The sequence below is a fragment of the Pteronotus mesoamericanus genome, unplaced genomic scaffold, assembly GCF_021234165.1.
Source record: "Pteronotus mesoamericanus isolate MK-2021 breed Mesoamerican mustached bat unplaced genomic scaffold, CSHL_Meso_final scaffold_651, whole genome shotgun sequence".
NCBI lineage: Eukaryota > Metazoa > Chordata > Mammalia > Chiroptera > Mormoopidae > Pteronotus > Pteronotus mesoamericanus.
The window spans coordinates 38,669,338-38,681,512 of record NW_026555325.1 but is presented as its reverse complement, the minus strand read 5'-3'; the positions used below and the strand labels follow the sequence as shown (position 1 = coordinate 38,681,512).

General features: G+C 34.6%; 1 protein-coding gene across 1 annotated transcript in view; it reads left to right on the top strand.

Moving 5' to 3' along the window:
* The window catches only part of SESTD1 (SEC14 and spectrin domain containing 1), a 96,843-nt gene that overhangs the window by 33,262 nt on the left and 51,406 nt on the right, over nucleotides 1–12,175 (top strand). Inside the window, exons 3-5 of the mRNA XM_054562727.1 lie at nucleotides 1,182–1,290; nucleotides 5,909–5,999; nucleotides 9,667–9,780. Of these exons, the coding sequence (XP_054418702.1) occupies nucleotides 1,182–1,290; nucleotides 5,909–5,999; nucleotides 9,667–9,780 (314 nt within the window). The remainder of the gene's footprint in view (nucleotides 1–1,181; nucleotides 1,291–5,908; nucleotides 6,000–9,666; nucleotides 9,781–12,175) is intronic.

Here is a 12,175-nt window from a genome sequence, read left to right as displayed (position 1 = left end):
AGTGGGGGGGGCAGGGAAAGGGAAGGGAAGGGGAAAGTCAAGGAACATATAGCAAGGACTCATGGACAAAACCAAAGGGGAAGAGCTGAGGGAGGGAAGGAGGGAGGGGGCAAGGGAAAGAGGTAGGGGGGAGGCAGAGACAAATGTATTTAAAAAGTAAATAAATTTAAAAAAAAATAAAGGGAGGTGATATATGGTTGGTGCATCATGTATTGTGTTCATGTCACTTACAAGAGTCTTTTTTTTTTTCATTTTATGCCTTTTAAGTCACATAGAATTGTTCCCTTTAGTATCTGCTGGTTTTTAGGCTTCTAAAATTGCCATAGTGTATGCTGGGTCAGAAGATGGGCTTCAGTGTGAAAAGTCAGTCATGTGGGCTACTTTAAAACAAGCTGTATGTGTATGAAAAGTATTAGTTAAATTTTAATGCCTCTGGAAAATTGAAGAGGAGTTGAACATACATGAAATGTTAAGTTTCACTGCCTGGCTTTTAGGCTTCTTTATCGAGATCCCATGTACCCTTCTCAGCTGAGCAGGGCTTTCTCTTTATTGCCTCATGAGCAAAGAATGCCTAGCTGACCTTTGAGAGTTAACTCATGTTGTTCCTTGTTACAGAATGCTCTTTTGACTTGGTTTATAAATTCTAATTATTTTTTTTAGTCTTAAATTTTGTAGGAAACATTCCACATTTATTGCAGCTCTTATAATTTTTTCAATCCTTTTTAAATTATACTTAATATATATTTTATATAATACAGCATAGCAAATAAACTCATATTTCATACTGTTATTTCTTAGGGCTTAAAGGTTTTCTTAGGTTGATTGGAAATTTATTTAATTTTACTTGTAAATACTTATGGTGCTAGCTAGGCATACAATAGGTATTTGATATATTGATTACATTAAGAAGCAGACTAAAGAGAAGAAAATTAAAAGGATAACTGCTATGTTTAAGTGGAGATATCATGGGTGAATTTTATCCTCTTATTTTTCCTAAATTTTATATAATTTTGCTAAAATACTATAAACACTTATAGTATGTAAAAGAAATAGCCATTAGTTCTTTTTTAATGATGTCTAAACTTATAGTTGTTTCAGTAACATTGGATCCCAATATATATTATTTGTTTAGTGCTTTAATATCTATTACATGTTAAATCTACATTTTTTTTCTTTAATAGGAGGAAAGGACAGACGAAGTGGCCTCATCCTGACAATTCCATTATGCTTGGAACAGACAAATATGGATGAGCTGAGTGTCACCTTAGACTACCTACTCAGCATTCCCAGGTGACTCTCAAGGTGTCTTTTCTTAAATCTCAATATGTCTTCATTTATCTACTAATGATTCCTTCTATTGTTAAAATATACCTTGCTATCTTATCTGCTTTTATTAACAGTGAAGTTATAATTAGAAACACTAGGATCAATAATTTATGATACTAAAGGAGGTAAAATACTCATTTTATGTTTTTGATGCACTGAATAATATCCAGATTTCCAAAATGTATGTACTGTCAACTTTTAAGGAACATGATTGAGTATTTATTTATTGTGCATCTTGAGAAAATTTAGAGAAATATGTTGAATAGAAAGTATCTTCTATTTAGGTAGCTGTTTCACTATACAGATGTAAATATGCATGTTTTAATATATTGAATGAAGGATATTAGAAGTTTAAAACATTTTTAGTTTAAAAATGCAAAGATGTTTGTATTTTAATCCAAAGGTCCTTGGATTTTTAATTTTCCTATTTCTTGACAAAACTTAAACTTTTCTATTTGCTTGAGCTTCACTTGTCCCTCACTTCAACAACAACAAAAACAAAAAGTTTCCTCCCCATCTGCCTCCCCCATATTACAATATTTGGGGGCTGAAGGTTGATGAGGTCTCGCAAAAACATTTGGATCAGAATCTCTGGTGGTTGACTCCCAGGCATCAGGATTTTGAAAAATGTCTCCAGATTAGTCTTGATTCTGTAGAGATCTGATATGTATAAAAGTTACCTTTCCATTTTCTCACGTTTTGAATTTAAAAACAATTTTTAATTCAAATTTGGATTGTAAATTGGTTCTTTCTATTTATAGAAAAACTCATTTGTGTTACAGAAGAAACATAAGAACCCAGACGTTTAATGACTTGCCAAAAATTATACAGACATTAAGGTCTTAAGTGGTGAGGAAATGGGTGAACAAAGCAGACCCAGTCTTATTTCTTAATAGTCAAACGAATGTTACAAATAAATACACAGTATGTTGAATGTTCACCAGTACTATGGAAACAAGAGTCAAGAGAGGGATGGGTTGGGAAGGGTGTGTGAATCAGTGTTTTACAAAATGATAGTATTTTACCAGATGTGACTGAAGTGAGAAAAAGGCCCTACAGATATCTGATGAAAGAGCATTGCGAGTCCTGACTGGTGTCTCTCAGTTGTTGGGCATTGTTCCGCAAAGCCAAAGGTCACCATTTCAATTCCTGGTCACAGGCCCAGTCCCCTGTTGGGGCTGGTGCAAGAGCCCTTGATGGTTCACTTTCACATTTATGTTTCTCTTTCCTATTCCCTCCCTTGCCCTCTCTCTAAAAAATAAATAAAATCATTAAAAAGAAAAGAAAAAGAGCATTAAAAAAGAGCATTTAAGACAGCGGGAACAGTCAGTGCAAAGGCCCTGAGGCAGGAGCAGGCTCAGCATGTTGTGGGATCAGGAAGGAGGCTGGTGTGGCTGGAGCAGTTGGAGAGAAGAGCAGAGCTCTGGGAGAGTGATGAGAGAGAGGCTGCAGTCAGATCATAGCGGACCTCGTAGGCCATGGTAAGGGCTTCACTTTGGAATGAGAAGGGAAGCTCTTGTTGCTCTCTGACTGAGGAGTGATTTGACTGAACCTCGTAACATTTTTAAAGGCCCTCTGTATTTAAAACACCATGCTAGAAGCTGCCAAGATATCAATAAGATAATATTCTTGCTTTTTGGGAGCATGTTAGCTAATGAAGATAAAATGTAAACAATAGTTATAATAAAAGCCTATGTGAAATTAGTACCATTATGTAAGTGTAAGCAGAGCTTTATGAGTGGAAGAAAAAGAGCCCTTTGTTTTAATCAGAGAAATTAGTGAAGAGCTACAGAATACTGAACCCAGGAAATCCATTGACAACTAGTCAAAGTTAGTGAGCAAGGAGACTCTTCTCTTTTACTACCTGTTGAACTCAGTCCTTAGAAAGCCTCTTAGCAGAGTAGGAACAGGGAGGCAGGGTTTTAATAGATTTTTTTGGTTATTCTTAAAATATAATTATAAGTATGTTAATGAATAAGGTAGTATAAGAATTTATTAACAGCACTTCAGCTCCTCCATCATGTCCTTTATAAATGACATAACATGCATCTAAATTAAGTGTGTTGTTAAAAGCAGTTTAAACTCACTCCACTTGGAGGAATGAAGTAAAAAGTAAAAATAAAAAATAAAAAAAAACTATCCTCCCTTTCAAGTAGTTGAAAGATCACTTGGTCTTGCAATTTTCAAATAGTGTCTTTGGATTATGTGCATTTTCATTATTTTAGTAAAATGTAAGAAAATCATGATTAAGAGTGTTCTTACGTATCCTAAAAGATAAATTTGGAGAATTTCATGCCCTTAAGATCATTGCAGATGGTATTTGCAAGCTTCATTACTTTCTGTCTTAATGTACTGATTAATTTAGAGTGTGCTTTGAAATATAAGTGCCTTGTGTAAAACTTCTGTAATAAAATGGTTGTGTAACCTGTATCTTAGACGTGCGGATGCCAGTGACAAAAAGGTATCAAATTATGGGAGTGGCATACTTCTCTGGGCCCTAGTCCCAACCAGGAAATGCCCTTCACTGGGGAGCTGTGTGTCTTGGCTCTCCTTCTTGCAAATTCCCACAATGCATTCAAAGTCCCTGACTTGCTACCACTTCTCTGAAGCCACTCATCAGCCAGTTACCCTATCTAGCTGGTCTGTCTTGAGCTTTTGTCCTCCCTAAGTCTTAGTGGTCTTCGTAGATGTCTTGTAGGTGGGGAACTCCAGGAATTTTCTCCTTACCCGATCTCACAACCAGCCATTAGATGTCAGGTTTTCTTCCCCCAGCAAGTCTTTATGCACTGTTGCTAATCTAGAAGTGATCATTATATTGCCTCAGTTTTTCCCCCCAAACAATGCTTAATGGGTCCTATAGTTTATAATGCAAAATCCAAAAATAGAATACCTCAATACCTGAGATAAGTAATTATTGAACTATAATTTGGATACCATAAAATTCATATAACCTGTAAAAGTGTACAATTAAGTGGCTTCCGGTATATTCACAAGGTTGTGTGTGACCATCACTGTTTAATTCCAGAATATTTTCATCAGCCTGAAAAGAAACCCTGTAGTCATTAGCAGTCACTCCTCTTTCTCCCCTCCTTCCAGCCTTTGGCAGTCATTAATCTTCTTTCTCTATGGATTTGCCCATTCTGGACATTTTATTTAAGTGGAACCACATCATATGTGGGCTTTTGTGCCTGGCTTTTCACTTAGCATAGTATTTTCAAAGTTTATCTATGCTATAGTATGTATTAGAACTTCATTTCTTTTAATGGTTGAATAATTCATTGTATGGATAACCACATTTTGTTTTCTATTTATCAGTTGATAGGCATTTGGGTTGTTTCTATTTTTGGCTATTTTGAATTATGCTGCTATGAACATTAGTGTGCAAGATTTTTCTATAGACATATGATTCAATTTGTCTCACCTCTTGAACACTTCTCTCTCTCTTTTTTCTTTTTCTTTTTTTTTTTTTTTTTTGGTGGAACCTCTGTTTCTATCCTTGCCTATAGTCACACCTGTTCTTACAAATCTTTAGCAATATCATCCTCATTGTGATCTTACTGTTTCTCAATAGAATTGGACATCACTTCTCCAAGAACCCTCTTGAGGTTAATGTGAACTCTTCGAGGAAGTAAGGGAGGATTTGCAAAATCCCCTAGACTTTTGGATTTAAGTCTGAGGAAAGAGTCTGCTGTTTACCTTGCCTGTAATGTACACGATTGGGAGGACTTTGAGTGGGGAGAGGTTTCACTACCAAATCCTTGCTCTTCTATGGTTTCTTCCACTGTATTGGTAGGAGAGCAATTCAGATCCCAGCATCAAGTTGTTTTTATAAGTCAAACAATAATAATAATAAAGCTATGTGGTTTTGGTTTTTAGGATGGAGGCTTCCCATATAGTTGCATTTTATTAGAGTTGGCATCTGGGAACTGTTAATAAATAATTGAATATAACATATAGCAATAACACATTTTCCAACACACAAAAGAATATTTTTATGGCGAAGTGACAGAGTGCAAAAGTGAGAGCAGAGGTAGGTAAGAGATGGTGTATTCAAGCTTTGAATTGTTATGAACACCAAATGCTACCTCATCCCATTACATTTCTCCAAAAGAACACAAAGAAATACATTCCAATGGTTTAGTAACAGCTTACTTTATTTTCTACCTGTTTTACACTATCCCTTTACAAACCTTATACTTCTGACAGCAAGAGACAAGAAGTACGTGTGCGCTTGGCATTCATTAGTTACCTACTTCACTGTGATCCGATTTTATAGATGAAGAAATTGAGAGACCAGTGAGACTATTTGGATGTGACATTGATATCTTCTCTTTTTAAGAAAGTGGCTTTCCTTGCTTTTAAAATAATTTTCTTGCCAAATTAGCTTATAAATTCTCGTATATCCTGAAGTGAGAAAAATAAATTGCTTGAGAAAACTCAAAAGGATACTCTGTATGGCCAATGTAAACCAAACCAAGTGAAATTCTGCTCCATATGCAATTAAGATGTAAACTTCATTTAGGATTATGAAGAATAAAATATGAAATTTATTTTAATATTTTGTAGTTTTGTTTCATTTCAGTGAAAAGTGTAAGGCTAGAGGATTTACCGTGATTGTGGATGGCAGAAAATCACAGTGGAATGTGGTGAAAACAGTAGTCTTAATGCTACAGGTAATTTTATTTTTGACTATCAGGAAATGGTTTTATTTTACAACAACAAATAAGGTGATAATGGCAAATGCATTTCATTTATAGGACTGTGCCCAAGCTTCTCAGCAGTGATTGAGTTCTGAAATGCACAGCTCAACTGGGTTGATACATTAATTCAGTTCTTGTAGGTTTGGCTTTGAGTGGTAAAATAAATTTCATCCATATTCTAAAGGTTTGTAAATGGTCAAAAATATATCACGTTTAAGTAATTTAAGCAAGTAGAACAGTGAAGCTAAAAGCATGAGGGCAGACGTTATGGGACTCACCGGGGAGCTTTTTCAGACTGTAATTCTGCCTTCTCCTCACTCCACCCCATTCTGATAGCACTGGGCTGGGTATGCGTAGTCTGAAGAAGCTTCTGAGGTGGTTTCGATAAGGTGTTCCCTTTCCTCCATAAAGCACCAGGATTCAAGGTGGTCTTATTTATTTCTAATGCAGAAGAAATTTACTTAACAGCTGTGTCTTCAGGGACTCTACAAGCTCACAAATCAGCATTTAATGAACAGCTACAATTAAGGTAAAAATTAAATGAGTGGAACAAAAGAGCCTGTATAATTTAAATGAAAGAAAGTGAAAAGAGCATTCCTGGCAGAGACACTGACTTAGTGATAGCTCAGAAATGAAGCAAATACACTGAAGGGAGTTGATGGCAGGACAGTTTGGGGGAAATAAAAGTTGGCAATTACATAGGATAGTGACCATTCAGTTAGGTAAACATCAGTGATTCTGAGAGAAAGATCAAGAATTTTAAATGAATTGAGAAATAATTGGTAAGTACGTAAGGATTTTGTGGAAAGGAATATGATTAATATTTTTAATTAAGTAGAGAGACTGAATGTTGTATCTTGTATTTGGGATAATTAGAAAAAGGGATTCAAGGAGTGGAAACTGGTAATTTATTTTTTAGTTTAGTGCTTAATAGGGTTCGGGTACTGTACTAAGCTTGCAATATAAATTATCTCATTTAATTTTATCCTTGCAACGTGGGGAAGCAGGTTCTGTTATCCCTGAAAATGAACTGAAGCTCAAGGACTTTAAATAACTTAGCGGGGTTCTTGTAGTGAAAATGGAAAAGAGCCGTGATTGGAACTTAGCTTTATCCTTTACAGAGTTTATATTTATCAGGTGAGGTACCTGAGGTGGTGTCCATTACCTCATTCTTAACAGTTTGGCCTAAGCCTTCATCTTTAGAATCACTCCTTGAGTTGAAAAGGACATCGTCTCCTGAGCAAGGATCGGAGCACAGATTAGTGTCCCATAATAACTGTTCTGTCAGAGATGATCCCAGCACTTTCATATTCCAAACCCTGATGACTAACTCTTTTCTGTAAAAGTTGTTAAAATAACTATTAGGTGAGAAATCCATTAATTATGACCTGCGTTCTTCCTTTCATGCCATCATTCAGCTATGTCACAGATGAGCTGGGACTTGCTCTTTGAGCTGAACTTTGATCATTGGCAGTTTTGAATTAACAGTCAATGGGTGACTTATCTAATTCCCTCTTGTGATTTCTTTTCTAATAGGTATTTTAACGACTTTTGGATTTATTAATAGTTAACATTTTTAGGAATTGCAGTGGTCTGTTGTTTACTCCTAGTCAAATGGTTTCTACATACAAGTCATTTATTGCTTTTATTTCAGAAGGTGCTGGTGTTGTTTGGGAGCCCAGAACTCAGTGCTGGTTCTGCCTGTAACTAACATTCTCTCATATGGGAGACTTGCTTTCTCATTTCTCACAGCTTTAATATTTAATGATTTTGAAATAATAATCTTTCACAAGTCAGTATATGAATAAACCTTAATCTACCCTACACTTTCTATTCCCTTTGATAAAAGTTTTGATTTTATTTTGAATTTCTTCTACTTATTCACAGCCCAGTAATTTCAGGGGACACTGGATTTGTGATGTGTCCAGTGACATGTTTAAATAACAAGGTCTTCTGTTTTCTGTAATTAATAAAAACATTATTATTGTTATTATAATTATGTAATTAGGCATTGTTATTCCGTTATGCCATTTATGGTCTAGAACAGTGGTTAGTCCCTAGAGTTTGTAAATAAAGTTTTATTGGAACTCAACCACAGCCATTTGTTTACATAATGTTTATGGCTTCTTTTACACTATAAGGGCAGAATAGAAATAGTTGCAACAGAGATTGTGTAGCCTGCGAAGCCCAGAACATTTTTTATCTGGATCTTTGGAAAGAATTTACTGACCTCTGTTCTAGAACATTGGAAATGGCGTGGTAGAACTTTAGAGTTTGACAGGCCTGGTTACTGTTACAGTGCCATCACTTAATTCTTATTTTGGACAAGTTACTTCAGTTCTCTAAAGTTCAATTTTTCTTCCTTAAAATTGGGAATATGATATCCACTTGTTAATGTGAATTCATTTATTAACAAATATATATTGAGTGTCTCCTGTACACCAGGCACATGAGAGTGATGTGATAGGTACAGTACCTGCTGTTAAGAAGCTTATGTTCTACTCGAGGTGTTAGACAGTAAGCAGTTAGGCAAATTACTAGACAATGAAACATCAGATAGTGGTAAATAGAAGGAAGAAAAATATAGTGGTAAAAGGAAACTGAGTCAGATGGTGCTACTTTAGATAGGGTGGTCAGGGAAGGTCTCTGAAGAGGGAATATTTGAGTATAATCCTCAAATGAACTGAAGGAGTATTCCTGCTATAGGGCAAAGAACATTCCAGACAGAGGAAATATCTGGAGAAGAGTCCTGAGGTGGGAATAGACTTGTTACATTCTAGGAGCAGCCAGGTCAGCATAGCTGTGGGAGAGGAGAGAGGTCAGAGGGGAGAGGTGTGAGGTGAGATCTGAGAATCACTGGCGCCCTTAGCTTTCAGGGCCTTGTAGGCTTTGGGAGGGCTTTGCATTTATTCTGAGCATGAGAAAACATGAATCAGGGATGCCTGTTAACAGGGTATTTCAAAGGCTTGACTAGTTTGGAATAATAGCAATGTAGGTAGTAGAAATGGGCAAATTTAAGATTTTTTTTAAAGGTAGACTCTAAGAGACTTACTGATAAAGTAGACATGGAATATTTATTAACTCGAAAAATGTTAATTTCCATTTTTAGGTAATATGAATGACCATATCTAGTAAATATGAAATTGTATTTGTCAAAGATTAGCTCTGTCCTCTTCTTCAAGTTAAAAATCACAAAAATTTGGCACCTTTGTATAATGGCCAGTAAGAAACTTAATCTGTGAGAAAATTGATTTTACATTATTTAAAGAATTTTTCAAAGATAATTGGGTTAGAAAAAAATTTTCATGTCATAGATTTAATAATTTTTCAACCAGAAGTTGTCTTGCAGTTTAATCTATACATACTGCTGTTTGAGAGATTCAGTAATTCGCAAAAATAATTCACATGTACTGTGTATATTGCTGTTTACTTATAATCCTTTCTGAATCAGCTTGTCTTTCAACTATTACTTTACTGCTATATATGTTTTGAAGTTTGGAGTATTTCTTCTACTTTATTATTTTAATTCTTCTCCAAAGGTCTCTTAAATAGCCTAATCATGACTATCTAATGATTTATAACTTTAATAAACTATTCATTTTACATGTATAACTTGTAATTATTTTTCTGTATTTTATAGAATGTTGTTCCAGCTGAGGTGTCCCTTGTTTGTGTGGTGAAGCCAGATGAATTCTGGGATAAGAAAGTAACACATTTTTGTTTTTGGAAAGAAAAGGATAGACTTGGCTTTGAGGTAAATATAGTCTATTGGAAAAAAAAAAAAGACAGAAGTGTGTTCTATCTTTAAACATAGCATTTTTCTGGTATTGTTTTGTTTGTTCAGCTTTGTATTCTGAGCAGCATTCAAGTAATGCTTAATCAGTGCCTAACCAATGATTAGTAAGTATATAGTCAGCATTCAGATACTTGAATGAATTATGGTTCTTTGTCAAAGACCACAAATGCTTTCTTGTTTTCATTTATATCACTCTTTGTAAACTCCTTTGAATAAAATAGAAACTTTTTATTCAAAAAAGTTTTATTGCATTACCACAAGGACATTTAAGTAATACTGGGAAATCCTAGATATGTGTGATTGAAGTCAGAGCATATTTTATATGATATGGCAGTTTTTTTTAGTATCTGGTTTGATTTTGATATATGAGCATCATAGTCTATTTTTTCCTACTGACATTTCTCTCCCCCTTTTACTTTCTTTGCATGAAAAGACATCTTATTGTAGATCAGAAAAAAATTCTTAAGGTGGAATACAAATTTAAACAAATCTTCATGTTTTCCCTTCCCCAACCGGTTAATCCCAACTTTCCAGTAGGAGAGTTGATAGATCCTAAACTTTACATTGGTTAAATAAAATGTGGAAGCATTTCAGGGCACCAGCCCTTACCCTATAGAGTATAGAGCCTTGGAATGCATATAAGACTAGACAATTAAGACTCAGTTTGGACCTTGCTATACTTTGTCATTTTTATTTTGACAATAAAGTCAAAATAAAGTGTTTTTGGTCTGGAGGAAAGTTCACTAAGGTGTCTTAGATTTAAGAAAGCCTAGTTAATTCTTAAATGAGATAGCTTGAAATGTCTTAAAAATTAGTGATTTTTTTCTTTAGTTAAAAAAAGTTAAACTATAATTTACATGCAGTAAAGTTAATTCATTTTATTGTACAGTTCTGAGAGTTCTGAAAAACACCAACAGGTGTGTAATCACCATCACAATCAAGAAATCAGGAACTATCACTCCAAAAATTCTATCATGCCCCTTTGTAGTCAATTCCTCCTTCCATCTCTAGCTCCTGACAACCACTGATCTGTTTTCTGTCCATATAGTTTTACCTTTCTTAGTATCAGTGAAATGATACAATATGTAGCATTTTAAATCTGGCCTTTTTTTTTTTTTTTACCATATGCATTTGCATTTGAGATTCATCCATCTTGTTGCATATATTGGTAGTTCATTCTTATTTCTGAGTTACATTATTCCAATGTGTGCATGTGACACAGTTTGTTTATCCATTCCCCAGGTGAGGGATATTTTCAGTTGTGCTCAGTTTTTAGTGATTACAAATAAAATCACTATAAACATTTGTGTATAGGCTTTTGTGTGACATTTTTATTTTGAGAGGAAAAACACATAGGAATGGGAGTGCTGGGCCATGTGGTAAGTATATGTTTAACTTTATAAAACACTTCCAAAGTGGAATTTCAAAGTAGCTGTATAATTTTGCATTTCCACCAGCAGAGTATGAAATTCCCATTCTTGTCGATATTGTCAATCTTTGTTATGTGTTGGTTGAAATTATAGTTACTCTAGCGAGCATGTACAGGTGTATTATTTTGGTTTTAATTTGCATTTCTTTAATGACTAACAATGTGAGTATATTTTCAAGTGTTTATTTGCCATCCATGCACCTTCTTTGGTGGTGTCTCTTCAATTTTTTGCACATTTTTAAAACATAAGTAAGGTCTTTCTTTTCTTATTATTGATTTTGAAGTTCTTTATGCATTTTGATAGAAATCTTTTATAAGATATGTAATTTACAAAAATTATGTCTCAGTCTTTTGTTTGCCTTTCGGTACCTTAACAGCATTTTTCAGTATCTTAACTTTGATAAAGTCCAGATAAAGTACCTTTCCCCAATCCTGCCCCCTCCTCCTCCCCTCTGATCTCCATTTCTATGATTCTGTTCCTGTTTTAGTTGCTTGCTTAATTTGTTCTTGTTTTTGTTTTTTTTAGGTTCAGTCTTTTTGTGTCATAACTGAAAATATTTTGCCTGACCTAAGGTCACAAAGATTTCTCTTACATTTTAGGTTTTACATTTAGATCTATGATATATTTGACTTAATAGTTGTGTCAAGCTATTTGATAATACATATTTCATGACTTTGATTATTTTTTATTTTTTTAAATTTTGTTTTTTGACTCAGTATATGATCTGTCTTGATTTCCTTGTGCATGTGACAAGAATGTGTGTTTTGCTGTTGCAGGTGGAGTGATCTGTAACTGTCAAGATGGTTCATAATGTTGTTAATTTTGGTGTTCTGTGTGATTCTTTCGGTGCACAGCTGTGTTTCATTTTGCGTATTTTCTATTAATCTATTTTCAAGTTCACTGTTTCCTTGGCAGTGATGAGT